This window comes from Equus asinus, unplaced genomic scaffold, assembly GCF_041296235.1.
Source record: "Equus asinus isolate D_3611 breed Donkey unplaced genomic scaffold, EquAss-T2T_v2 contig_803, whole genome shotgun sequence".
NCBI lineage: Eukaryota > Metazoa > Chordata > Mammalia > Perissodactyla > Equidae > Equus > Equus asinus.
The window spans coordinates 2,622,067-2,645,913 of NW_027225520.1; the positions used below are offsets into that span (position 1 = coordinate 2,622,067).

Below are 23,847 nucleotides of genomic sequence, written 5' to 3' on the forward strand. Positions count from 1 at the left end.
TAGAAACAAGAAGCTCCTTTGCAAAAACAATTTGAGTTATGTATTGGGAATGAAAGCCACCTTGCAGTAGGCTGAGATGGCCCAAAGGCGTAGGATCTTGAATACAGTAGAAGGGTCTGGCCTTAGATAGAAGGAGAAACACTCCTTCATTATAACAAGGACAGAGGAAAAGGGTAGGAATCAATGCAAGTAATGCTTTTGTAAGTTTAGGCTTGTATTTTCTTTGTGAAATAGGAGGTTTAATTTTTCTTCTGTGGTGGCTGGAGATGGTAGAGACACAGTTTGTAGACCTGCTAAGGGTTTGAAATAGTCTCGCCTTTGTAGGGAATGGAAAAGAAAGCCAACGAGGGGGCAAGGAGTCTTGCCAGGCAGCCTTAAGGGCCCAGGTGATGTTGGTAGCCAGTCTTCTGGCTGTCCACACAGTGTTCAGGAGGCTAATAAAAGCTCAGATGGCAGTGTAATTCATCTGAGTGTACATTGTGATAGGATAGGTGTGGGGAACACAGAATGGGTCTAATAGTTTGAGACCATTGACCCAAAAATGTGATTGAACTGGTGATCTATAGAATCTAAGATGATGGGATGAGAGCCCAAAGGTAGCTGGCAGAAAGAAAACAGTGGATCAAGAGACTAGATGTCCCTCTTAAGCTAACTAGCTATAATGGGATTAACTGAATCACTGGGGTGGAAGGAGTTCTAGGTTTATGAGTTTCAGATGACAGGGTCCAGTGGCTTTGGGAGCGAATGGAGTTGAGCTGAAGGTCATGGGAATCAAGGATTTATATATGAATGTGCTTTTGCAGAGCAGGCTGTGGAAAGGGCTGGCCATTTCAAGCAGAAGCCATATATTCTGGGGACAACAGATAATCTTGACAGGCAACGCAGTGGAATGGGTGGTGGATAAGGTCTGAAGTTACAAGCATGGGCTCAGCCACCAATTGGCTGTATGACTGTACACAACTCATGTAAACTTTTTGGACACTCAGGCATCTATAAAGTGGATGTAGTAAGAGAGGATTGTTGAGAGGATCAAAAAAGATGAGATAATGCTTGTTCTAGTAAAGGGACAAGAGAGGAATATACCTGTAAAATATGGAAAAACACTTAGGCGGTGGTCAGAGAAAGAGAAAGCAGTAAAGCCAAGTGAGTGATGAGGACAGCTAGCTGGGTGGGACAAGAACCAGGAGACAGAGGTATCCCAGGAGGGATGAGGAAGAAGTAGAGAGACGAGGAAGAAGAGAACATAGAAACTAAAAGAAAATGTTGGCTAGAGAGAAGGAAGGAGTGAAGGGTTTGTTTTTGAAAAAATCAAAAGCAGAAAACAGAGGCTTGAGCATTCTTAAAGCCCAGTGGAAGAAGGTAGTGAAGACGACAGATGAACAGATACCTGAGGGAACAGAGTCCCAAGGGAGAACGGAAGGAACAAGATTAGGAGCGCTGGTTGGATCGTGAGCTTTATAAACTGGCAAAGAATTGGCATGGGAATGGCCCTGTGGAAGATTTACTTGCTGAGGGAAGTTCAAATGGGCTGCCTGTCTGTTCCTTCCCAGTTAAGGCTGGGTTCCCAGAAGTGCTTTTGGTCACTATGTTGGTGGCTGTGCTGTCTTCTGTAACACCAGATTACTTGAAGGATTGATACTTAACTAATTCCTTTCAGTAAATTTGCAGAAATTCTTGTAAGTAAGCCTTCAAATACAAAATGAAATTTAAATAATAGTTTCATCAAATTTATTATGAAGTTAACACTAATTTGAAAAGTTTGAATATGTTTTCTTATCTCAGGATGTCCTTAGACTGATAAGATATTAAACTAGGCTGAATAAGAATTCTACCAAGTCAATGGTTGTTAAAAATGGAAACTAGTTCCCTTGTTTTATGATGTTTGAGCCAGATGTGTGTGAGGTAATTTTGATTTCTTCTTCTTTAGGCTAAAAAAAAACGAAGAGTCACTTGGTGTGTTGGCAAAATTAACAAAATGAAGGATTCAAACTATGTAAATGAGTTTAATGTACCAGAGAATGTAACAACAAAGACACATAAGTCTGCTCTAACTTTAGGAGGAGAAATTGATGAATGTGAGTTCTTCTTCAACTACTTTTAATTATAAAAGTATCCCTATAAAGAGAGACTTTATTTATAACTCAGTTAATGTGATAAACACAGTTAAATAAAATGTATGTATTTTAGATGTGATTACGATGATAAAAATAAGTAATTTTAAGAAAGTGAACATTGATGAAGTTCTCTATTTTTTCCAGATCTCTTAAGAATGATGTGCTGTAGTTGAAACATTTGAGACAGATATTTTTATTTTTTGTTTTTGTTTTAATCACTGCTCATTAAGTTAGTACCCATATAATGTCTGGCTTAAACTTTGCTAATCTTGAAAGGGTAGCATTTACACAGGAATCTGTTGCAAAGTTTGTCTCTAACATTATAAGTATTTTTTAGGGGCATTTAAAAATCTGCTTACAATGATTAAATCTCAAATTTAGAATTTGTCCTTTTAACCTATACAGTCGCACGTTGATTAATGATGGGACGTGTTCTGAGAAGTGCATCTTTAGGCAATTTTGTTGTTGTGTGAACATCACAGAGTGCGCTTACACAAACCTAGGTGGTACAGCCTGCTACACACCTGGGCTCTGTGGTACTAATCTTGTGGGACGCCTGTTGTATATGCAGTCCGTCCTTGACTGAAACGTCCTTATGCCGTGCATGAATGTGTTGTACTAAGGATCCTACATTTTATCACTAATTCTAACCAGTGATCTTAATTCACACGAGTATATAAATGATCACATCTGTTTATATATTCTTGGCATTCATACTGTGAGCACATATTAACTAATTTGAGCTTATTACCTCAGATCAGAATTTTTTTAATCTTTAATTTGAGTTTTAGGAAACTTAATAACATGTTTATGGATAAATTTCTTTTCCCCCTAATTATAGCTCTCTATTCAGAGTCTGATATTTTCAGTAACACTCTTGATACATTAACTGAGACAGAGTGGAATCCAGCAACAAAACTACTAAGTCAGGTAACTTAAATGTATTTTACAGAACATTATCCTTTTACTCTTCTTTAAATTCATTTGTTATTGATGTTTGCTGTTGTGGCACATTTCTAGCTCTGACTGTTTCAGTAGTAGTTGAGGTTCTTATTAAGGCTTCCCCAACTTGTTACACTCCTCGTTGGTAACTGTGGCATACAGAGAGAGGCTAAACATTTCCTAAAGTATGGTAATAGGTAAACCTTTGCTTCTAGTTTTTACCAGCAGATCTTGGTATCTATGATTTTTTGGTAAGTTTCTGTTTTGCCTTGGGCCATCCCTTGAAGGTAAAAAGGGCTGATTTTAAAAGTATCAAAATTCTCAGGCATAAAGTAGAATGGTGTATCAGGGAAGGGTAATATTGCCAAATAATGCTGAAAAATGAAAGTAAATAAAATTATATAGTCTTATGAAAACTTTAAGAAATAAGGAATACTGTAGTGAATACTTTAGTAAGTTTAGATTCCATGTTTGCTTTCTAGGCTGCTAATATTCAAAGAAATATAACATAGTCATATAAATGTATTTGTTAAAGAAAATTTCATTTTAATTTTGAAATAAAATTGCAGTGATTCTTGGGAATTGTTATTATCATTAGCTAACCATTATAATTAGTTGTAATGGTTCTTATAATTAATTATTATGGGGAATTATATGCTTTTGTGTCCCTAAAACACTCTGGAAGGTTTGTTGTTTTTTTCAAATCCCTAGTGTTGGTTTAGTTTCTTTTAACTCATGGCTTACTCTTCCTCATGATGGAACAGAAAGCAGAAACAGGCCTCTGCTCAGCACGGTGAGGCCTGGCAGCCGTTGGAGTTTTAGAAGTCAATAAATAATGGCTCCGTGTCACTTCCTAAATTCAGAGCTGTCTGAGAAATTAAACAGGAGTCAAGCAGGTGGAGAATTACATTATTAGCTTTATTACCAAGGAGCTTAAGGATCTGTGGTCAGATGACTTCCCATTATGTGCCCTACTCCTACTCCCGACTGAATTTTAAGTCAGGCACAGGCAGAGCATTTGTTTATATGATCTTTCTTTCTTTCTTTCTTTCTTTTTTAATTCTATCTCTTTGAAAATAGTCTTCCTCTATTCTATGTTAGCTAGTTTACCAAAAGGCAGACCTTCTGTTATGCTGTGGATCAAGCTAGACCATTGGGAAGATATTGGAGAATGGCCCAAACTACCAAATGATTCAAGGTTAAATGAATTATTTGACTAATCCAGATTTTAGTTAACAAAACAAAGAACTTGAATCCTCTCTGACTTGAAAATCTGGTTTTGTTTATAATAGGAAAACTTAGAAAGTGAGTTGAATTCACTTCGTGCTAACTATGATAGTCTGGTACTAGACTATGAACAACTAAGAAGAGAAAATGAAGAAATGGAATCGAAATTAAAAGAAAAGAATGGTTTGCATGAATTTGAGGCTCTAGAAAGAAAAGCGGAAAAAGATCAAGAGGTAAAAGATGAAAAGATGTGGAAACACAAAACTAAACTAAAACTACACTTTGTGTGTGTGTGAGGAAGATTGGCCCTGAGCTAACATCTGCTGCTAATCTTCCTCTTTTTTTTGCTTGAGGAAGATTGTCCCTGAGCTAACATCTGTGCTGGTCTCCCTCTATTTTGTATGTGGGACACCATCACAGCATGGCTTGATGAGTGCTATGTAGGTCTGCACCTGGCATCCAAACCCATGGAGTGCACAAACTTAACCACTACACCACCAGGCTGGACCCTAAAACCACACTTTTAAAAGTATCATTTTCTTAAAGATGCTTATTTCTAAGGTTGATATATTGAAAACCCAACCATTTTCCATTTGTACACACAATTTAGAGAATTTAAGAAATAATCAGTTCATTTATATTGCTTTAAAAATAGTTAAATCATAATTGTTTCACTTGTGCTTGTGTGCAAGAAGAGGAAGGAATCAAAAACATCTTTGAGCAGGTTTGGTGAATCTGCCTATTGATGAATTAATCTTGAAGAAATTATTTCCTGATAATTTGTATGTTATCAATAATTTATTGAGTATACCAGAATTGCTGCCTAGAGCATAGCTGTTTCCTTCTGAGACCAATATGAATTTTAATATCTAGTGAATGTTTTATGTATGGATACTACATATTAATGGACTTCATTTTCTTTAGAAAGTATGTACCTAAGTAGTTAGAACATTATTAGAATAGCTGGGAAAGCTGATTTTGCATGTTTCTTTTTCCATAAGAGAGTTATTGTAAAAATTAGTATAACTAATATCAAGTAGTTTTAATGGAATTTTTAGAAATGAAACAGATTAGTTAAATTTTCTCAGTGTATAATGTTAGGCTACATGTTAAGAGAACCTAATCCCCAAATCATCAGACTTTGGAGACAGAAATTGTCCAAAAGATTCAAGAGATTTCTTAGTGCAGAGAGTCGTTTACTTAGAGTTTATAGACACGATGAAATTATTTTGCAGAAGTTTTGAACTCACTCATTTTTTGGGAACGAGAATCCATAGCTGTTATCATACTTGTGAAGTGATCTGTGATTCCCTCCAAAATTAAGAGCCAGTGTTTGGTGTGGTTAAAGTATGAGTTAATTTGCAGCTGCTTCTCAGATTTCTGTATGAATAGCCCAAAGGGACACAATCATTTTTCCTCTGTGTCATTGTTTAGTTTCTCACCCTCTTTTCCTTTTTAAAAGGAAAAAAGAATCCTGTGCCAAATATGTTATTTCCATTCTACCTACAAATTAGTTAATCCTACATTTCATAGGTATTATATCCTAAGACGCAAAAGTTTGTAAGTTCTCCAGAGTTTCATTTTACCTTTTTTAATATTCTCATATTGACAAAATGCAAAATGTCATGAAAAAAACAGTGGACTTCAGTCAGTAAAACTGGATTTTATTGAGAGGAGGTGGTCTGGCGTCGTGGTTAAGAACAGGTTCTCTGGGGCCAGACTCCATGGATTTAAGCCCCAGTTTTGCTGCTCCCGACCTCACTGCGGATTCAAGCCTGGCACGCATTATTGACAAGGCCTTGAGCAAGCACCGAATTTCATAGGGCTTCCTTCCTGCGCGTCTCCACCCCTGAGGTTAGATCAGGTGCTTGCCAAGGCCCCTTCAAACTCCAAAATTTCATCTAAGTTTTTGTGTATTTCTTATTATAAATAATATGACGTAAAATTAACTTCGGGCATAAGTGTAGCAGTAATTTCTCTAATTTTTTATTACGTCATTTATATGTTCAATTAGTAAAAACTGAAGCTCACTGAATTGTCACACTCAAAAAGATTACAAAATAACAGAATGTATGACTTGAATCTCACATCTGGATTTTTTTTTCTTTTTTAACCACAGTCAAAGGGGAAAATAATCCTATTCTCTTCAGTTTTTCTTGGACATAAATTGAAATTCTAGGTTCTGTAAGGTAACATAAAAGATTAAGTAATAAAAACTTATTCTTTTCAAAGACAGTTTTACAATATCCATTCCATTTTAAACTGAAAATATTGTAAGTTTATGTGTATGCAGTAAAATATGTTCCAAAACATATATTTTGGGGAAAAGTTTAACCAAAAAAGAGTAAAAGTCAAATTATGGCTTTAGGACCTATGTCATTGCTCTGGTTTGCCAAAGGGTTTCACCAAAAATCACCAAAGCTGTGGATAATTCTCAAGTGGGAATATCATAATATAGGATGTTTAAATAGTGATTTTAGAGGGAGAAATAAGGTCAGTATCATCAAGCTCAGGGAACAAGAGAAATTTCAGTCCTGCTGCTTAAGAAAACAATGCAGATTTCAGCTCTAAGTTTCAGCAGGTGAAATGAAATACTTAAGATCTTAAGACAAAAACTTGATTTATTTAATTTTATAATTTTCACAACTTGGAGATTTTTGTCTTAAGAACTTAAGTATTTCATTTCACCTGCGGAAAATTACAGCTGAAATCTACATTGTTTTCTTAAGCAGCAACAGATTAACTTTTGATCGTATTGTACACTTTATGCTCAGCATCTTAAACAATATGTTATTGGAAGGTTACACTCAGATCTTTACAAAAGTTGCTTCATCTTTTTCTGTTTATGAGAACCAATACTTCAAATGAAGTGCTATTTCAAATGAGAAGTGGGAGAATTTTTCCTTCTAAATCTTTATTTTCTAAATATTTTCCAAAATTAAGAATGATCATTTAGTTCTTTCTTTTTGGTAAATGTGCTTTTCTTGCACAAAAATTAGAAATAGGCAGCTTTCTTGCACGAAAGTTAGAAACAGAGAAGAAGAGGTAAAAGATGAAGCCAGTTTAAATTACAACCTATACAAATGTCTAAAACTTTGCCAAACAATTGGGCAGCCACTCACCACATGTGGCAGCTGGGCACTTGAATTGGGGCCAGTCTGAATTGACTTCAGTATGAAAAAAGAATGTAAAATATTTCATTTTTTTTATATTGATTACATGAAGAAATGACAATATTTTGGATATATTAGGTTAAATAAAATGTATTATTAAAATTAATTCTACCTGTTTTATTTTTTAATGTGGCTACTAGTAAATTTTAAATTACAAATTTGGCTCACATTATATTTCTGTTGGATGATACTGCCCTAAAATAAGAACGTCAACACTAGTCTGAAATCTGAAACTAGTTTAGGATGGAAACAGCCAGTCGCTTGCATTCTACTAGAATTTGCTTTTACTCTTTAAGGACTCATCTGATTATTAAGATTAAATAATTCTAAGGAAAAATATGTTTATCTTAGGAAATTGTAGTTTACTTGTTTTGAACACAAAAGTTTATGGTACTGAGATAGTTAATGCTATAGCTATTTTGATAGAAAGGAAACTTTAATAGAAATACTTATATCTTTAAGTATTCTTTATACTTTTAGACAGTTGGACAATGTAAAGCGATAACATCATCTTTCCAATATTCCCTGTGGAATAAACCAACAGGGTAGATAGTTGGTAATGCTGTGCATACCTCTGTAGCTTTGGTGAGCACCACATGGAACCAGCCTAATCCAAACCTGCATTCCAGATCACAACGCATTAACAAGCACGCCAGTGTAAAGCTAAATGGCTAATTCATGGGAAGAAAAAATCTTACGGGGTAAATACATTTATGCATTTAACTTACCCAAAACAAAAATCTATTCAGAGAATGTTTTTTAAAAGTTTGATTACAGTTCATCTCCTCCAAGTGATGCCTACTAATGTACTTTTGATGTTATTGTAACTTTATTAACAGATGATGTAACTGTTATTTGGGTTATGCTGAGGTTTTCTTCTTTGTTTTGTGGGGTTTTGGGATTTTTCGTTTGGTTAGTTGGGTTTGGTCTTTTGGGAGAGTTTTTGTATTTTTAAATAATGAGGTGCTCTGCTGCAGTAGCTTGAACAGTTATCTCTCAGCCCTTCTTACTGTGTTAGGTGATTCTGAAGCAGTGAATGAATGCTGTCTTTTTTTTTTTTGCTCTGTTTAACTATTGGTTTGCTCTGTTGCCTGTTCACATGCTCTTACAGATGCAACTAATTCATGAAATTTCCAACTTAAATAAAGAATTTAGTTAAGCATGCAGAAGTGTATAATCAAGATCTTGAGGTGAGCTTTTATGTTGATATTTCTGTTGATAAGGGACTAGAGCTATAAAATATACATCATATGTAATTGAACATGATTTCAGAAAAGAGAAGGAATTATATTTAAGTATCAACTTTTAAATTTTACTGTCTAAACTATTAAATGTAAATTCTTTTTAATCCCTTAGAATTTAGATCCAATTAAATTGTGTTTCACTCTCCTTTGATTCTTTTAGAATGAACTAAGTTCAAAAGTAGAGCTGCTTAGAGAAAAGGAAGACCAGATTAAAAAGCTACAGAAATACATAGACACTCAAAAATCAGAAAATGTGAACATGGACTTGTCATACTCATCGGTAAAAATCAGGTTTATTTTGTTGTGTAATCATGTTGGCATTTATAGTGTACCATCACCATCATCATAGCAAATGCTTACGTTGAGCCTACTGTGTGCCGAGCATTGTTGTAGTTGTTTTACATTTAGTATTTTATTTAATCCTATCACTAACCCTATGGGAAAGGGACTGTTGGTATCATTGCCATTCTACAGATAAAGAATCGCTCAGAGAGTTGAGGACATCATTCTTTGAGTGCATGTAAGTAAGTTAGGAGTGAGCTTCCATTAAAAACCAGTAATTCAAAAAACATTTTAATTTTTTTCAATTGTTTTATACAAATGCATGAAGAAGTATGTAGTTGATCTCAGCCAAGATATCAGATCTTGGCATTAAGTAACATTTGAATCTCATGGTGAAATTGTTAAATTTTTTTATTTGCTTTCAATCCACCTGATTACTTCAAGAAAGTATCTGTTTGATTCTAGTTTTTAACACCCTTTTTTAAAAGGCAACAGTTTCTAGCTAGAATTTTTTTCTTTTTTTAAAGAGTGGCACTTGAGCTCACATCTGTTGCCACTCGTCGTCATCATTTTTTTTTTCTTCTTCTTCTCCCCAAAGCCCCCCAGTACATAGTTGTATGTTCTAGTTGTGGGTCCTTCTGTCTGTGGCATGTGTGATGCTGCCTCAGCATGGCCTGATGAGTGATGCCATGTCCGCACCCAGGGTCCGAACCAGCAAAACCCCGGGCCACTGAAGTGGAGCTCGTGAACTTAACCACTCGGCCACGGGGCTGTCCACTAGCTAGAATTTTTTTAATCTTAGTTTCTGTTGTTCTTTTGTTTTCATTTGAACTTGTCAGAGTACTTTTTGTTACCTTCTATTAATCACAAATGATTCTTTTTAAAAGTGTTGTTACTGTTTGGAGGCCCTGGGAAGAAAGGTACTTTCATATAATCTTCAAGTGTCTACTGACAGAGTGGCAAGCAGAATTGCCCACTTTTTAAAAGTTGTTCTTTATTTCTTTCTCTTTATTCATTCATTCATTCATTCATGCATTAATGTTTTCCCAAGGACATATGGTTGAATTCATGTCAGCTAAAGTCATGTTAAAATGCTACTTCTCTTTAAAAATGACACAGTGGATCTTTTTATGTATTTATCAGTTATATTTTCTCTTCTGTGAGTTGCCTGTTCGTATCTTTTCTCTCTTTTTCTTTTGGATTGTTTGTCTTTTTTTTTTCAGTTTGTGATTTAATATTCTTAATTTTAACTATTAATTGCTCACCTGTCATGTTTTGGAGAGAATAATTTAAAAATACGTAGGAAACTTTAACAGGCTAGCTGAGCAACAATTGTGTTAATCTTTTTTAAACAATAACAGATTTCTTAAATTACAGTACTTCTATATATATAGTGCTTTTATAATTTGGAAAAAGATAACCAGAATTTTTAAAAATATTTTTATTTTCGAAAATGTCATTTCTTTTCATCTATCCTAAAAAAAATTTGGTGATTAACGTATTTTCACCATTTTTGATTTGTTAGGAATGACATCTGTGTGTGTGTTCTCTAAAGTCTTTTCCAACTCTAAGAAAGTTAGCTTTCAGGAAATCCTTTTTGTTGTGTGTATAGGAAAACATTCAAGACCTCAAACAGATGAAACAGACTCTGTTCGATGCTGAGGCTGTAGCCCTCGATGCCAAGAGAGAAGCAGCCTGTCTCAGGAGTGAAAATCTGGAGCTGAAAGAGAAAATGGTAAGTGATTTTTGTTATATTTATAATAAAGCAGTTGTAATGATCACTACATTTTTGTGAATTTGTATTGTTTCTCTCATAGAAAGAACTTGCAAGTGCATGCAAGCAAATGGAAAATGATATTCAGTTATATCAAAGGCAGTTGGAGGCAAAGAAGAAAATGCAAGTTGATCTGGAGAAAGAATTACAATCTTCTTTTAATGAAATAGCAAAACTCACCTGCCTTATAGATGGAAAAGTTCCAAAAGGTATTTTATAATTTCAGACTTACCTCTTTGCAAATCCAACTGCCTAAAGGATTTTGCACCTCCATTCCAATGATTAAAAGTCCATTGTTCTCTGATGTTTGTAAGTAGCCTAATATTAAATTTCAATATCATTTGGTGTCAGTATTTATAAGTGTTTCCATGGACTTCAAATTATAAAGGTTTAAGAATTATTTTTCAAATGAATTGGACCCGATCTTGAAAAAGGCGATTCAAGAACTTTTAACAATTGGATTACCTGTTGACCAACACTGGTTCTTTCTTTAATAAATTTTATATAATCTGATTAAGTAATCTAAGTTTGTATGTAATTTAAATTGTCCCAATAACTGCAAACTGTTTAATTTACCAAAAATATCCTAGATTTGCTCTGTAATTTGGAATCAGGAAGAAAGATTACTGATCTCCAGAAAGAACTGAATAAAGAAGTTGAAGAAAATGAAGCTTTGCATAAAGAAGTTAATTTGCTCTCAGAGTTGAAATCTTTACCCTCAGAAGTAGAAATGCTAAGGAAAGAGGTAAATATGTTTTTAAGCAAATAACTCTTACTTTGAAATAAAAACCCTTGCAATATTGCCTTAAATATTTTGCCATAGTTTGTTTTAAAGTAACAGTGAAGAGACTGTAAACATTTGACCCTGCTTGTTAGGAACATTTTCAAAGAATATGTAACAGTATACTTAGTAATGAGATCCATGTAGGGGCCATTTCTATAGTCCTCAGATGTAGTGCTTTTCAACAGAGATTGATGGCCCACCCTTAGTCTTTATCTTTTTTGGTGCTGTTGCTGTGGTCATATCACTATGTTGAATAAAGGAGAGTAAGGAGGTAAAGAGGGTGGCATTGATGAAGTTTTAGAGGTTGACGTAAATATTGCAGCCTAGTGAGCAATTCCGGAAACCTTCTGCCAGCCTTTCCTTTTTCTGCCTTTCTGAAAGAAATAAAAAGGACAAGAATTTGAGTACTTACTACATGGTGAGCATCATGCTAAACAACTTTAGCAACGTTATTTAGTCATCCTAAAAACTCTTTAAAGTACATGCTGTTTTTTAGCCCAACACATAGTTATGGATCTAAAAGCTGAGTTACACAGACCTGCCTCCTACCCTGAGCCTGTGGTTACAAGAGCTCTACTGTCTCGCTCCCTCTCCTTTGTCTCAACTTTGGCTCTCCTCTCTTTTTCCCACTTCCTTCTCCTTTATCTTTCACAATGATTAAACTATTTATAAGCTGGATATTGTTGGTTTAAATTAATTACTTAAATAATAGTTTAAATTTAAGTTATTTAAAATTTAAATTATTCATGGATTAAGTTTCTGGAAATCTGAGCTGCATTCAAAGCCTTTAGAAAGAAAATAATAAGTCAAATTCTAAGAAAAACCATAAGATGCCTGAAACACCATAAAGTTAGAAAACACTTTAGAATGATAGATAAGGAAATAAAGACATCCTAATTAAGTGTTTCTTCTCCACTCAATCCTTACTAGAACCCAAACAAAACTTTGATGGTAAAGTTAAGCAGGATAATATATTGTTATAAAGATGTGACAATAAAAATATTACCTTTCCTCAGTCAAATCTGTGCTTAATTTCAATGTCTTTTTTCTTTTTTGCAGATAAAGCTTTTCTTTTCCTGATAACTGCTGTAGTGGATCTTATATTGCTAACATAGCTAAATTTTATTTCTTTTCCGTAGATAAATGACAAATCTGAAGAGCTCTGTAAAATAACATCAGAAAAAGACAAATTGTTTTCTGAAGTAGTTCATAAAGAGAGTAGAATTCAAGATTTACTTGAAGAAGTTGGGAAAACTAAAAGTGACCTAGCAGCTAGCCAGTTGAATTATAAAAGAACTGATCAAGAATTCCAAGATTTTAAAAATCAACATGTTGAAACTGAGCAAAAGTATAAGATGGTCCTTGAGGAGAATGCAAGAATGAGTCAGAACATAGGAAATCTCTCTAAAGAAGCTCAAACACTTGGTTTAAGCTTGGATGCTTTGAACATGGAGGTTGGTACAACACACCCTCTATGGAAATGGTCTTTAGTTTTCTGGGGTTTGGCTTCTATATAGATGCCACAGAATGCTCTGCTTCTCACAGTAACTTTTTCTTATTTTAAAGCTTTCTTACAAAACCCAGGAACTTCAGCAGAAAACAGCTGAGAGTCAAGAAAGGTTAAATGAAGTGAAAGAGCTGAAGCAACAATTAGAAAGTAGAGATTCTAGGCTGCAAACTGTCGAAAGGGAGAAAGCACTGATTACTGAGAAACTTCAACAAACCTTAGCAGAAGTAAGAACCTTAACCCAAGAAAAAGATGGCCTGAAACAGCTCCAAGAGAGCCTGCAGATTGAGAGGGACCAGCTCAGAAGTGACATTCAGGACACCGTGACCATGGTGAGGCTTTGACAGAGTAAACTGAAAACTCAGAGCCTCTTCAAGACGTTCAGGAGCCATCAGTTATTATTTATGATCAAGCAGTAACTATAAAGTTATTTTCATTGTTTCACATTATTCTAATTGAAATTGTGTTCCCTTTCTCTGACAAAGAACATAGATACCCAAGAACAATTACGAAATGCTCTTGAGTCTTTAAAACAACACCAAGAAACAGTTAACACACTGAAAATGAAAATTTCTGAGGAAACTTCCAGGAATTTGCGTATAGAGGAAAACATAGGAGAAAATTCGGATGAATTTCAGGAAAAGGTAAAGGGTATTTCTGTTCGAGTTTTCATATACTATATGTGAGCTTTCTCCTTAACTTCAGACACTTAAGTACATAATGGTGACCTCAATCCTATTGATTATTCACAGTGAATAACTAACAACAGTTTACAAGATTAGCCCTAGTGTCTTTGAAATAACTTCAGATATAACTGCTTACAATCAGTTGGAAAAGGAAAAGGCAAAAATGTTAGTTCAAACTTTGAGCTGATATTTTCCGAGGCCTGGTGTATTTTAAACATCTTTAAAAGCCCCTTTGAATTCTAAGAATGTAAGAAAGATTGAGTGCTTATTATTACTTATGGGTAAAATATTTGTTTTATATCAGATTTTGTGTACTAGTTGAGAGTTCACTATCGATGTGTGTGTCGTGTTCATGTCTGTTTCTAGAGCTGTGCTGTGCTTAAATCTCAGCTTATTCTAGGCAGCATGGTTCGTTTTGTCCTGAAACCTGGGGAGAAGAGCTGCTTTGTTATTTAATTATATACAAGAAAGGCTAGGATGCTAATGATGATTTTTTAAAAGGGAGGTATATTAGTCTGCCATCACAAAATATCATAGACTAAGTAGCTTAAACAACAGAAATTTACTTTTTCCCAGTTGTAGAAGCTAGAGGTCCAAGGTTAAGGAGCTAGAAAATTCAGTTTCTTGTGAGCCCTCTTCCTATCATGCAGATGGCACCTCTCCTCACATGGCCCTTCTGTGTGTGAGCCGAGAGAGCTCTGGTTCTCTTCTGCTTCTGGAGTGGACACCAGTTCTATGGGGTTAGGGCCCCAGCCATATGATCTCATTTAACCCTAATTACTCTCCTTAAAGGCCCTCTCTCCAAATACAGTCATTTTGGGGCTTAGAGCTTCAACATGTGGATTTTGGGAGGACATAATTCAGTCCATAACGGGATTGCCTGTAATTTTATATAACTGATTTATTTACAATGCATTTCTACTTTTCAAAAATACCTTTTATATGTCAGAATTTTTTATACTATTTTTCATTGTTATTATACTTAATACTATTTAATCCAGAATAATTACTACTGGGAATTTAAAACGTTCACCAATAGGAGAATGGTGAAATAATCTTTCATACATCCATAGCTTGGAGTAGTAGTCATTCATATATATATATATATGTATAAATTTATTTTTGTTTGTTTTGTATCTTTAATTGTGGTAAAATATACATAGCATAAAATTTACCATCTTTATCATTTTTAAGCAAACAGTTCAGTAGTGTTAGGTACGTTCACGTTGTTGTGCCACCAATCTCCAGAATTCTTTTTATCTTGTGAAGCTGAAACTCTATACCCACTAAACAATTCCTCATTCCCTCCCTCCTCTAGCCCCTAGCAACCACTTTTCCACTTTCTATCTCTCTTAATTTGGCTACTCTAGGTACCTCACATAAGCGGAATCATGCAGTATGTTGTCTTTTTTTGACTGGCTTATTTCATTTAGCATAGCGTCCTCAAGGTTCCTCTATGTTGCAGCATACATCAGAAATTCCTTCCTTTTTAGGGCTGAATAATATTCCATTGTATGTATATACTACATTTTGTTTAACCATTCACCCATTAATGGGCACTGAAGATTGCTTTCACCTTTTTGCTGTTGGGAATAATGCTGCTATGAACATGGTGTACAAATATCTCTCTGAGACCCTGCTTTCAATTCTTTTGGATGTCAGATTTACTGGATCATGTTTTTTATCTTTTGAGGAACTGTCATACTGTTTTCCATCATGGCTGTACCATTTTACATTCCCACCAGCAGTGCATAAGGGTTCCAATTTCTCCAAGTTCTCACCAACACGTATTATTTTCTCCTTTTTTCACAGTAGCTATCCTAATAAGTGTGAGATGATATCTCATTGTGGTTTTTATTTGCATTTCCCTAATGACTAGTAATGTTGAGCATCTTTTCATGTGCTTGTAGGCTATTTGTATATCTTTACAGAAATGTCTGTTCAAGTCTTTACTCATTTTTAAATTGGATTGTTTGGTTTTTGTTGTTGAATTTTAGACATTCTTTATATAGTCTGGATATTAACCCTTTATCAATTGTGTGACTTGCATATATTTTCTCCCATTCCTAGGTTGCCTTTTCACTCTGTTGATTGTGTCCTTTGGTGCACAGAAATTTGTAGTTTTTATGTAGTCCAGTTTATCTCTTTTTGCTTTTGTTGTCTGTGCTTTTGGTGTCATATTCAAGAAATCATTGGCAAGATCCACTTTATGAAGTTTTTCTCCCATGTTTTCTTCTAAGCATCTTACAGTTTTAGTTCTTATGGTTAGGTCTTTGATCTACTTTGAGTTAACTTTTTTATATGATGTAAAGTAAGGGCCCAACTTCTTTCTTCTGCATGAGATATCCAGTTTTCCCAACACCATTTGTTGAAGATACCATCCTTTATGATTGAATGGTCTTGACATCCTTGTTAAAGATCATTTGACCATATGCAAAGGTTTATTTCTGGGCTCTGTTTTCTATTTCATTGGTCTATATATCTGTCTTTATGCCAGTACTGAGCTGTTTTGATTACTATAACTTTGTAGTAAGTTTTGAAATCAGGGTGTGTGAGACCCTCAGCTCTGTTCTTTTTTCAAGATTGTTTTGCCTGTTTGGAGTCCCTTGAGATTCCATATGAATTTCAGGGTGGATTTTTCTATTTCTGCAAAACACTATTAGGATTTTATAGGGATTGCATTAAATTTGTAGATCGCTTTGGGTAGCATTGACTTCTTAACAATATTAAGTCTTCCAATCTGTGAACATGAGACGTCTTTCCATTTATTTGTGTCTTTAATGTATTTCAGATACATTTTGTAGTTTTCATTGTACAAGCCTTTGCCATCTTGGTTAAGTTTATTCCTTAATATTTTATTCTTTTTGATGCTTTTGTAAATGGATTGTTTTCTCTATTTCCTTTTTTAATTGTTTATTGTTAATGTATAGAAATGTAATAGAGTTTTGTATAGTCATGGAATTTCTTTAAAGTAGACATTATCTACAATTGGAAAATTTCCAGGATACATTATTAAATAAAAACAGATACATACTAAAGAACAATTCAGTAAGATCCAACTTATGTAAAGAAACCTCTATATACCTTTATATACTATTACTCTATATAATGAGCTTCTTTTTTCCCATTTACTCTGGGGTACAATATTCCTGCCTTGGAAAAGGAGCTTTCTCTTCCTCTCTCCCTATGCTTCAGTCATTCTTTCCTAGAAAGCATTTTCACTTGCTCTATATCTTGTATTCTCAGTTTATCTATATTTTGGGTCAACTATGGGCCAAAGGCACTTGACCTTGATTTAAAATTTATAACTTCCACTTTTATAAGGGGAAAGGTTTTTCAATAGTTTTTTGAAAATAAATGCACAGTCAGTAGCCGCTTTTAAACAAATGCAAAATGCAGTCACAGGGCCCCATGAGAAGGAGCAGTAGAGGCGGAGTGAGGGAAAAGGAGAGTTACACTCACTGGACCAGCCAGTCTGTGGTATTAAGTTCATGCTGGAATCATCTGTGTTGATAAAAGGGTCTAACTGGAAATTCTCCTGGGCCATTCTGTTCATCAGGGTTTCTGAAATCTGGGATGCAATGCTGAGGTGAGCTTGGTCTTGTGAAATCGTGTTCATGCTGGAATCACCCATGAGGATAATGCAGTGGGTCTAGGGATTTCCAGATAAACCTGTTTATCAGAGCACCAGAGGGCAGCCTATGATAGCCTAGTAGGTCTATCATGAAGCCTCTAGGAGTGCCCGTTTTCAATCCTGCTTGATGTGTCTCTCTCTGGAAATGAGTTTCTCTAGTGTGTCTCAACAGAAATTTTAAACTTTGTGATTAGTAGGCTTATTCTCATATAAAGGACACAATTTTTTTCCTTATTTAATAATTAGACCTATTAGATTTGCTCATAACCATGGTAGCTGGAATACTTTCTAGGCTGAGTTCAGTTTTGCACTTTGTCTCAATCTGCTTTGTTTTGTGTACATTTCCATATTTAGGAGTAAAGATGCAAGATTCTGAATTATAGTAGCTGACTGACTAATCCCAAAGACTCTGTGTTCCTGCCTTAATTTCTCCTGTAGTTGTAGTTAGCTCTCTGCTCATCCTTGTAGAAGCTCATGCAGATTGCCAAAAAGAAGGGGCTAACCAAATGAAATATGGTTTGTCTGTATCCACTCTAGAGAATTGAGCAACTACTAAAAATTATAATTTGGAGATTATGTAACAGCATGGGAAAATGCATATCATCTAATCTAAGTGGGAAAGAAAAACTAAAAAGGATCTTATATGTAAAGTAGTCATAATTGCAATGTTAAAAAAATTCTTTTAATAGAAGAAACTCTGGAAGGAAATATTCCCAAATTCTAATAGTGGTTGTGTGAAGTTGGTGTCATTGGATGATTTTTTTTCTTTTTCTTTTTTTTCTAATTAAATATAGATTATTATAAAAACTTTTTAAACATCTGTGACCAATATTCAGCTGAGTGTTTTTACTGGGCTAGTATAGGATTATATGGTGATACCCTAATTTCATACTGGTAACATCAATCTTTGTCTCCTTTTACCAAGGAGTCCATGTATCAGGTTACCTTTGGTTAAGACTTATTTATGGATAAATGGATTTATATAACATGCTTTTCTTAAGCAGTATATGAAAAATATGAAAAGGTGAATTATGCTACTATAATATGAAATATGTTTCTAACAAAACTCTTTTGCCCTCTTATCTATAATAAAACTCTGAAAATAAAGATTTGTTAGTAGTAGGGCATAAGTTATGGTTTCCAGCTTTTGAAGGAAAGAAATAAAGAGGGAGAGTTTAAGCTGGCTTACTCCTTCATAAAGCCAGGTTAACCCATCGTACATGAAGATAGTTGTGAATTATCTATAGCTGTCCACATAGCTCTTACCAGTGAACAGGCACAAGAGCACGAGCTCTGGAACCAGACCACTTGGATTCAAAGTCTGATAACTTCTCTGAGTGACCTTGGGCAAGTGACCTACCCTCTCTGGGATTCAGTTTCCTTGCCTGTCAAACGGAGATAGTAATAGTGCCTACCTTGTAAGGTTATGGGGAAGATTAAATGTGTCACTGTGTGAAAATAGTGCCTGGTACATAATAAGTAATAGAAGTTTGGCTATTTTTATTATTAAAACTGTTACTAAGAAATTCTTCTCTAATGTATTAATATTTTAGATGGTTGGCATAGATAAAAAGCAGAGTTTGGAAGCCAAAAAAACCCAAGTGCTGATTGCAGATGTTGATAATGAGCTAACTGAACAACAGAGAAAGATATTTTCTTTAATACAGGAGAAAACAGCACTGCGACAAATGTTAGAGAGGGTTACTGCAGAAAAGGAGCAACTGAAGACTGACCTGAGGGACAGTATTGGAATGGTGAGATTCAGCAATGTGTTTTTGTCTTTGTATGTTTTAGATTTTTACAACTTTATTGAGGTATAATTTCCATGCAATAAATGTATCTGATGTGAGTGTCCAGTGTGATGACTTTTGACAAATGTCTCTACTTGTGTTCTCTCCACCCCAGCAAGTTCCCTCCCACCTCCACCCAGGCAATCCTGATCTCATCCTCTGCCCCACATAGTCACTGTCCTGATGTTTTCCACCTCAGCTCACTGTCTCTTCTAGAACTTCACACAAATAGAATCACACTGCATGTGCTCTTTTGTCTCACTTCTTTCTACACTCCTTTTTACTGCTTGGTAGTCTTCCAGTGTATGAATAGGCCACAATTTGTTTAGCCTTTCTCCTGTATTGATGGAAATTTGAGTTATCTCTACTATTTGGGTATTTTGAATAAAGCTGCTATAAACATTCTCATACAAATGTTTTTATGAACATATATTTTTTATTTCTCTAGAGTATGGATCTAAGTGAAATAGCTGGGTCATAGGGAGATGTATGTTTAGCTTGGTAAGAATTTACTAGGCTGATTTCCAAAGTATAGTTGCACCGTTTTACATTCTCATCAGCACATTAAGAGAATTCTGATGGCTCCACATCCCCACCAACACTTCATATTATTGGTGTTTTTAATTTTAGCCATTTCTATTGGGTGTAACCTTGTTTTGATTTGCCTTTCCCTAATGACTAAAGATGTTGAGCATCTTTTTATGTGCTTATTGTGTATCTTTCTATAAACTGTTCTCTCAGTGATGTGTTGTATAGATTTCAATGTACAGATCTTGGACATATTTTGTTAATTGGTTCCTAAGTGTTTCTATTTTATTTATGCTGTTGTAATTTTTCTTAAATTTCATGTTTAATTGTTAATGTTTGCCAATATTTTCAAACCTACTTTAGTTTTTGTTTCTATATGTGGGGGCAATCTAATGTGTAATAGATTGAAATTAATATTTTCAGAAGTTTGCTATGGATCACAGTAGACCCTGACCTTTTGTGTAATTTTCCATGTTTCTTAGGATTGTCTGTTTGGTCAAAGAGCTGAATGTAAATAAGAGTACAGACAAAAGTTGTATTTTCTTCTCGGTATCTGTCTTGTAATGTTTTTTGGTCTTGATACTTGAGAATGTCACTCTTTAAGCATAATAACTAAGATTAGTCCAATTCATGCTAGCAAAGGACGGCTGCTGTTTTGAGCTTGCTCAAAATCAAAGCCATCCCAGCATATGAAAAGCCTATAACCTGCAGTCTCATCGTCTATCGATGAAAGCTTAGAAACAGTCTCTTTTGGCTTCAGGGTAGAAAACAAGCAAACCTCTTATGATGGAATACTAAATCCAGTTCTAATTCTCGTGGTAGGAATGTAAGTTGAGCAATAAAGAAACAGCATAAGAAAGCAGATTCTTGGCATTTACATGATCAAAATAGACTCACTTTCTTTTTAAGTTAGTCTTTTCCAATATAGTTTGCCATGATTTCTCCATTTTCAGGCTGAGGTAAATGCTGATTTTTACCTGATTTCCTAAATGTAAGCTAGTGTCATTTAATCTCAACTTTTTAAAAATTCTAGACCATTGAAAACCAGGAAGAATTAAGAATTCTTAGAGGTGAACTTAAAAAGCAACAAGAGATAGTTGCACAAGAAAAGAACTGTACCATAAAGAAAGAGAAAGAGCTTTCTAGGACCTGTGAGAAACTGGCAGAAGTTGAAGAAAAGCTAAAGGAAAAGGTGAATTTTTAAAGTTATCTTCCTGGCCATATTTCCTGACTAAACTTTTTTTTTTTTGGTGATAAATTTTGGTTCTAATAGACCTAAATTCCAGAAATAGAATGTACCTCCCAAATGAACAGCTCTCAATGCTAATATTTTGGACAGTTTGAACTCACACTAGGATCTTAGCTAACCTCTTTTGTGTGTATTATATTATCCTAGAGTCTTTCAATGAGAGGGGGCCTTGGTTCATCTAAACTACTCATGATGTATTCATTCATTCATCAAATATTTATTGAGCATTACCGTGGGCCAGGCACTGTTCTGGGCACTTGATATACATTAGTCAGTAAAACAAAGCTCCTGCCCTTATATAGAGCTATATTAGTCATTCTCTAAACTCTAAGATTTGTCACTATTACCATCTCTTAGATGTTTGCAAGTTCCTGAATTATTTCTTTTTTAGAAGTAAGGTGCTGTTGTAATATAATTGTGTAAGAGCTAAGACTGTTAGAACAATTGTACTGCTCTAGTAATTCTAAAATGGACCCACTGATATCTTTCTGTTTATCCTAAGAACAGTGCTACATGCATTATAAATAGCGTAGTGTTTCCATTGTGCTTCTGTGGAATGTTTTTTTCCTAATATATGTTCTCTTAATTCTCATCCCTTTCACTATAACCTAATTGAATTTACTAAAACCTCCTGTCTATTTCATACTCCTCCCAAAGAGGTGATATCAATAGGCTTATGTAAAAGTTAATGCCTCAGTGTTTGTGTGGGCCATCCCCTAAAGACCTTATTGGAACTAAAAATAAATTATCCAAAAAGGTTTTAAGAGATGAGGAATTACAGTTTATTTGCCAGGTACATCTATATATTTAGTCAGTCTCTTTTCTTTTTAAATTTTTCGCATTTTTACTTTGCCTCCTTGATTAACCAAGTGACACTATGTTAGTTTCTTAGGACTTCTGTGTCAAATTATCATAAACTTGCTGGCATAAAAACAATGGAAATTTATTCTGTCACATTTCTAGATTCTCGAATTCCAAAATCATGGTGTCGGAGGACCATGCTTCTTCTGAAGGCTCTAGAGAAGAGTCCTTCCTTGCCTTGTGCTATCCGTGGCTCCCGCTGTCCTCGATAGTCCTTGTTCTGTAGCTGCATCACTTCAATCTCTGTCTCCATCTTCACAGGATCTTCTCTGTGTCTCTGTGCGTCCTTTCCCGTCTCTTATGAGGACATTCTCATTGGATTTAGGGCCCAACCCTAGTCCAGTAGGGTATCTTCTCAATCCTTAACTAATTACATCTGCAAAAACCCTCTTTCCAAATCGGATCACATTGAGGTTCTGGGTAGACTTGAATTTTGGGTGGGACCCTCTTCAGCCCAGTACAGACACTATGCCTAGAAGCTGCTTTACTTTCAGTGCTGCTTGTCTGTTTCCACTAGGGTAGTGTGCAGGGCTGTGATAATGATTCTCTCAGTTTGGCAAAGTACATTTTACATAAGAATTTTAAGATAATATGGCAAAATGGTAATAATAAAAACTTTATTTCTTAAGAGCCAACAACTCCAAGAAAAACAGCAACAACTTCTTAGTGTACAAGAAGAGATGAGTAAGATGCAGGAAAAGATGAATGACGTGGAGAATATAAAGAATGAATTAAGGAACCGAGAATTAACGTTGGAACGTATGAAAATGGAGAGGCTAGAGTTGGCTCAGAAACTCCGTGAAAATTATGAGGACATAAAATCCATAACCAAAGAAAGAAATGATCTACAGAAATTACAAGAGTCCTCTGAAGTAGAGAGAGAGAAACTTAAAGAATACATAAGAAGAATTGAAGTTAAGGTCAGTTAGACCCTTTTCTTCATCTGTTGTGTTTCCTTAAAACTGAGCCAATTGGGAAGGGGGGCAGTGTTGAGATGATGTTGTTAAAATATTCTTTAAACTTCACATGCTAATAAAGGGTCTGGAAACAAAAGAAGAACTCAAAATTGCTCACATGCATCTGAAAGAACACCAAGAAACTATTGATAAACTCAGAGAAGTTGTTTCAGAGAAGACAGATGAAATATTAAATATGCAAATACATTTAGAAAACACAAATACTGCCTTAAAAGCACAGGTATTTTTTTAAAGTTGTTATCTGAGTAGCTGAGAGTTTGAATCAGGTCTTTTGTGTAAAGAAACAAGATATGAGTTAGCCTAAAATTGGAGACAAGTAAAGATTTGCCTATTAATTTAGAAACTATTATTTAGCTTTTTATCAAATCTATCTATATCATAATTTATTGTATGCTTATCTCAAGATCCAAGAACTTCAGGAGAAAGAACATCAACTTCTTAAGGCAAAAAATGATCTCAAGGAAAATATGCATCAAACAGAGCAATTGAAGAAGCAATTAGAGGCCCAGAATTCAACTCTGGAAACTATAGAAACAGAGAAGTTCAAATTGACTCAGAAACATCTTGAGAACCTTGAAGAAATAAAACTTGTTGCTAAGGAAAGAGATGGCCTCAGAAGAGTGGAGGAAACCCTCAGAACGGAGCGAGAGCAGCTCAGGGAAAGCCTGCGAGAGATGGAAGCTACAGTAAGCGATACTCCTTCCCTCCCTCGTGAGGAAGCGTGGGCTTTGCTGACAGCAGTGAGCCCTGCTTTCACATGATGGTGCTGCTGGTGTGAGTGAACTGATAGAAACTTTTAGGCACGTAACTTGGTATTGTTCTTGAAAATTGTAAATTCTGTAAGCAATATTTTCTTCATAGACTTTATCCTACATGTATACTTAATCAATTGTTAAGATAAAGAAATATATATATATACATACACATATATACACCACAGTGTTGTTCATTGTAGCAATTTGTAATAAAAAATGGGATACAATCTGAATGTCCATCAGAAGGAAACTGGGTAAACAAGAGCAATATGTCAGAATACTATGCAACACCTAATAAAAAAATGGAATAGATTTGACCG

General features: G+C 34.9%; 1 protein-coding gene and 1 long non-coding RNA gene across 7 annotated transcripts in view; one reads left to right on the forward strand and one right to left on the reverse strand.

Moving 5' to 3' along the window:
- The window catches only part of LOC139044378 (centromere-associated protein E-like), a 50,061-nt gene extending 26,447 nt beyond the window's left edge, over positions 1-23,614 (forward strand). Inside the window, exons 14-27 of one of the 6 annotated variants that reach the window (XM_070503870.1) lie at positions 1,928-2,075; positions 2,956-3,044; positions 4,349-4,516; positions 8,861-8,980; positions 10,595-10,717; positions 10,800-10,965; positions 11,347-11,501; positions 12,680-12,994; positions 13,107-13,379; positions 13,533-13,691; positions 19,035-19,121; positions 20,719-20,877; positions 22,425-22,715; positions 23,177-23,613. In XM_070503870.1, coding sequence (XP_070359971.1) covers positions 1,928-2,075; positions 2,956-3,044; positions 4,349-4,516; positions 8,861-8,980; positions 10,595-10,717; positions 10,800-10,965; positions 11,347-11,501; positions 12,680-12,994; positions 13,107-13,379; positions 13,533-13,691; positions 19,035-19,121; positions 20,719-20,877; positions 22,425-22,715; positions 23,177-23,533 — 2,610 coding nt within the window. In that variant the 3' untranslated portion in view covers positions 23,534-23,613. Of the gene's footprint in view, positions 1-1,927; positions 2,076-2,955; positions 3,045-4,348; positions 4,517-8,860; positions 8,981-10,594; positions 10,718-10,799; positions 10,966-11,346; positions 11,502-12,679; positions 12,995-13,106; positions 13,380-13,532; positions 13,692-18,920; positions 19,122-20,718; positions 20,878-22,424; positions 22,716-23,176 lie in introns of all 6 variants that reach the window. The other 5 variants (XM_070503873.1, XM_070503869.1, XM_070503871.1 and 2 more) reach the window with 5 other exon arrangements.
- LOC139044379 (uncharacterized) lies at positions 10,565-12,680 on the reverse strand. Its single transcript, XR_011501332.1, has 3 exons — positions 12,547-12,680; positions 11,741-11,914; positions 10,565-10,702 (listed from the first exon to the last, which is right to left on the reverse strand). It is a non-coding gene; the product is annotated as an uncharacterized lncRNA (long non-coding RNA).
- Positions 23,615-23,847: the final 233 nt, after the last annotated feature.